The sequence below is a fragment of the Brassica rapa genome, chromosome A06 (assembly GCF_000309985.2).
Source record: "Brassica rapa cultivar Chiifu-401-42 chromosome A06, CAAS_Brap_v3.01, whole genome shotgun sequence".
NCBI classification, from domain to species: domain Eukaryota; kingdom Viridiplantae; phylum Streptophyta; class Magnoliopsida; order Brassicales; family Brassicaceae; genus Brassica; species Brassica rapa.
The window spans coordinates 14,051,808-14,055,314 of record NC_024800.2 but is presented as its reverse complement, the minus strand read 5'-3'; the positions used below and the strand labels follow the sequence as shown (position 1 = coordinate 14,055,314).

Genomic DNA, 3,507 nt, shown 5'->3' with positions numbered 1-3,507 from the left:
TATATATTGCCCAAAGACCACAACCACCACCAATGTAGGATGTAAATAGACGACAACACTTGGAGGGAGATTCATATCAGATTGCATTGTTTCTGGCAGTTGTCTATATTATTGTACAGTTCTTGAGGAACACTCTATAATTACCCCTCTCTCATATATGTGTACCAAATCATGTAGATCTCTATATATTATTGTATATGTTCTGTATAAAAACAGAAACAAGAAAAATAGATGTGTTGTGTGTGTTGAGAAGACTTTTTAACATTATACATCTTCTTACGGCATCCATCACCAAAACAATGCTCATATAATTATGAGTGGTGAGCTAATTAAAAGCCACTGCGACGAATGTTGACAAAATTGCAAGAAGCTTTCCGATCAGCAACAGAGGAGGAGCTGATGAGAGATTGTCTGCTCCGACCGAGAATACTCCTCCTGATCCGTCTTTTACTTTGATACTTGATGAACCTTATAGCATAAACCCATTTTTTTACATGAGCAAAGAACAGAATGAAGAGTGAGTTTGGTTTGTTTTGTTTTGTTCGGTTCTGGAGATACTTACAATTATGATCTGTCCATCCAATCACCTCGTTCTCCAGATCGTATACAACTAACTTGTTCGAGAGCACCATATCTACAAAATGATAAGTCAATAATTACGCTACTTGCGTTGTATGTAACACAATAGAGACTAAAAAAACCACTTATTGTATTGTCTAGCATATTCAATTTTATGCGTGCCGTTTGGAAATTTTACCTCCCAAGAGAATCACTTCTGATCTATCCTCAGTTGTCATTCCACCAACTTGCCAACCAAAGCAATACATTTCTGACTGTTGGCAAATGGACAATCAGAGTTACGTTCCTAATCCAACATTAATGCTGCTGTTACTTACCTCAAGTGAGAAAAGATAATCATGGGGATAAACGGTCAGTTTGAGAGAGTCCTCAAAATGAAAGTTTACTGGTGGGAAGGCCTGATTCACACTGCAAATTATAGGAAGAATATAGCATATAAACACAAGAGGTTCAAGCTAGTCCCAGAGCAGCTTATCTAGTTCGTCTTACTCTTTAGTGAAGGTGAAACATTGGAAGGTTTCTTCTACTATGTGAAGCTTCACTGATTGACGAGAAGTAATCTACACAGCAAAAAAATCATTTTATGATGCACAAACTATAAATCAATACTGCTATGAGTAGAGAAAATTACAGTTTCTATTAGGGAATCGTATAGAGCCTGTGGTAAGTAAGCCAAAGTTGTACCACTGTCGATAATGGTCCCTCCTTTCCTGACAATACTTGGTGGAAGATCAAGAGAAGCACCATCCACATCCATTTCCATCAACATAACATTGTAATGCATCCTAAAAATTGTTGAGCAGCGCATATTGTTATTACAAGATTCATGATTCAGTAGCATCCTAATAGATATAACCATGTCTTAGTCTTGAGATTGACTAAAGGTTACATCTCAGTGGAAACTCCGCACCATTGATTCACTTCTGAAGATATTTCTAACTGATTTTGGAGTCAAACAAGAATCATCTGGACATACCAGACAGGTATGAAATTGTAGCATAGATTGAAAAAAAGCTATTCAATCGAAAGGATATATTATTATGGACATTCTCCTACTCTAAGCTTATTGCGTGAAAAGAACAAAAGAAGAATGCTTGAGAAGGCATCACGTACTGATTAGGTACCATAGGGGTCGTTTTAACTGCTGGAGAGTCCACTACACCAATAGCAAAAATCCCACCTCCTTTGACATTATCCAAGCAATGGGAAAAAACTCTTTTCGCATCACCAGCGGCAGCAAGTTGTGAAAGGACAGAGGTATTTGCTTGTCCAAATCCCATAACGCCATCAACTGCTGACTCGGATTTCCCAAGTTGTCCAGACTGATCACTCCCACACCTGTCTCAAAAGAAGAGTCTTCATGAGACGGCAAAAGAGGAATTAAAATATTCATACTTTCTTACAATGCAAGTACCAATTCTGAACGGACATGAGCATAGGTGTCAACATGAAACATAAAAAGTATTGTTCCAAATGTTAATGTACCATAGAATCAAGATATTAATTTCTCACCCAAATACAACTTCTTGCGCAAGTGGTCCGGTTAGAAGATTTCCAGTAACTTGGTCGAGTGATAAGTTGTCTCTTATAAAGTTCCCCTCACTTGTACTTTGGTCCGCATAGACAATATGATAGCTACATCCAAGATCGGGTTGACAGCTGTCCGAATTCGATATAAAAGAGCAAAAATCATCGTCACAGCCAACCTTCTTAGAGGTCGAGGAAGCGTTCACGTCATATAATGATAAACTAAACTGCATTGCCAAAAAAAAAGGATGATCGAGGCTTAGAGTTGTCTTAACGATAGACATTTATTTTTATAAAATGAAGTATTACACCCAAATTCGTTTTGGATGGACATTTTGGACAGGGAGAGCAGTTGATCCATAGTATATCACTTCCTGTATCAACTTGAACATGATATTCCTTTGGTGGCGTTCCGAGCTTGATTTTAGTGAAGTATAATCTGAAACAATATCAACCAAACGGAAACTTTCTCACTGTCTTCCTAGATGATTCAATTTCATACATCAACTATGTCCTAGAGAAGAAAAAAAAAAAGAGTACAAAACGAATCATGCAACTTTTTTTCTTTTTTTTTTTTGAATAATGTAACTTCGCGTCGAGATCATAAAAATTATAGATTTTAGGAATCATGTGCGTCCTAGTGGAAACGTTTACAGGTTCATTAGATACAACATTTTCGCTGTAAAGATAGATCCTCAGAAATCGAGAGAGGGACGAATGAGAGGGAGAAAGAACAAAACCCGACAGAATCTACGCGGCTGTCCCCGCCCAGAGGAAGATCAACGGACGCGAGCATGCGAGAGTGGCGTCGTGTATCATGAGACTTGAAGTGAGCAAGATTCTTCCCCTTCCCTGCGAATTTGTGTTGTACCTCAAACACGAAATGGCATGACGCAATTTCAGTCACAATTATGAAAACTGCCACCGCAACACAAAACTTTATCCTCGATTCCATCGCTACAACGTCCAGATTTTTTCTCTCCAGGCAGAAAAACTTGTAGACTATTTTGAATTATAATATTAAACTCTGGTGATTTTTGTTCATATTCAGACAAGGGGAGGATACAGTTAACGGCAAAGGAAACACAGAGACGCGTTTCCAAAGGCGTATTTAGCAAATTGCCAAATGTGATGTTTGAAGGTTTAAAAGGAAACAGCTAAATCTTTTTCATTGATTTCAAACCAATCCTTTTTCGTTCATCTTAAACCAATGCTTAGATTAGTAAAGAAAATAGTGTTTTTGTGTTTCCGTGGGTTCATCGGCCAATAATAATTTGATACCTTGTATTTAAGTATTTTTTTTTGGTAGGAGGTAGGAGACATGTGTCTCCTACTTTTTATTCAAAAACTGAAAACAAATTACAAGCAAATTCGCCGAGGTCTAGACACCTCATGACAATC

The 3,507-nt window shown here is 37.7% G+C and overlaps 1 protein-coding gene across 1 annotated transcript; it reads right to left on the bottom strand.

Moving 5' to 3' along the window:
- Window positions 1-207: 207 nt before the first annotated feature.
- Window positions 208-3,061, bottom strand: LOC103848107 (aspartic proteinase-like protein 2). Its single transcript, XM_009125084.2, has 10 exons — window positions 2,847-3,061; window positions 2,416-2,545; window positions 2,092-2,333; window positions 1,693-1,917; window positions 1,211-1,364; window positions 1,069-1,139; window positions 897-987; window positions 758-833; window positions 563-634; window positions 208-468 (listed from the first exon to the last, which is right to left on the bottom strand). The coding sequence occupies exons 1-10, from the start codon at window positions 3,059-3,061 to the stop codon at window positions 326-328; spliced, it is 1,419 nt and encodes a 472-aa protein (XP_009123332.1). The 3' UTR covers window positions 208-325.
- Between the last annotated feature and the right edge of the window lie 446 nt (window positions 3,062-3,507).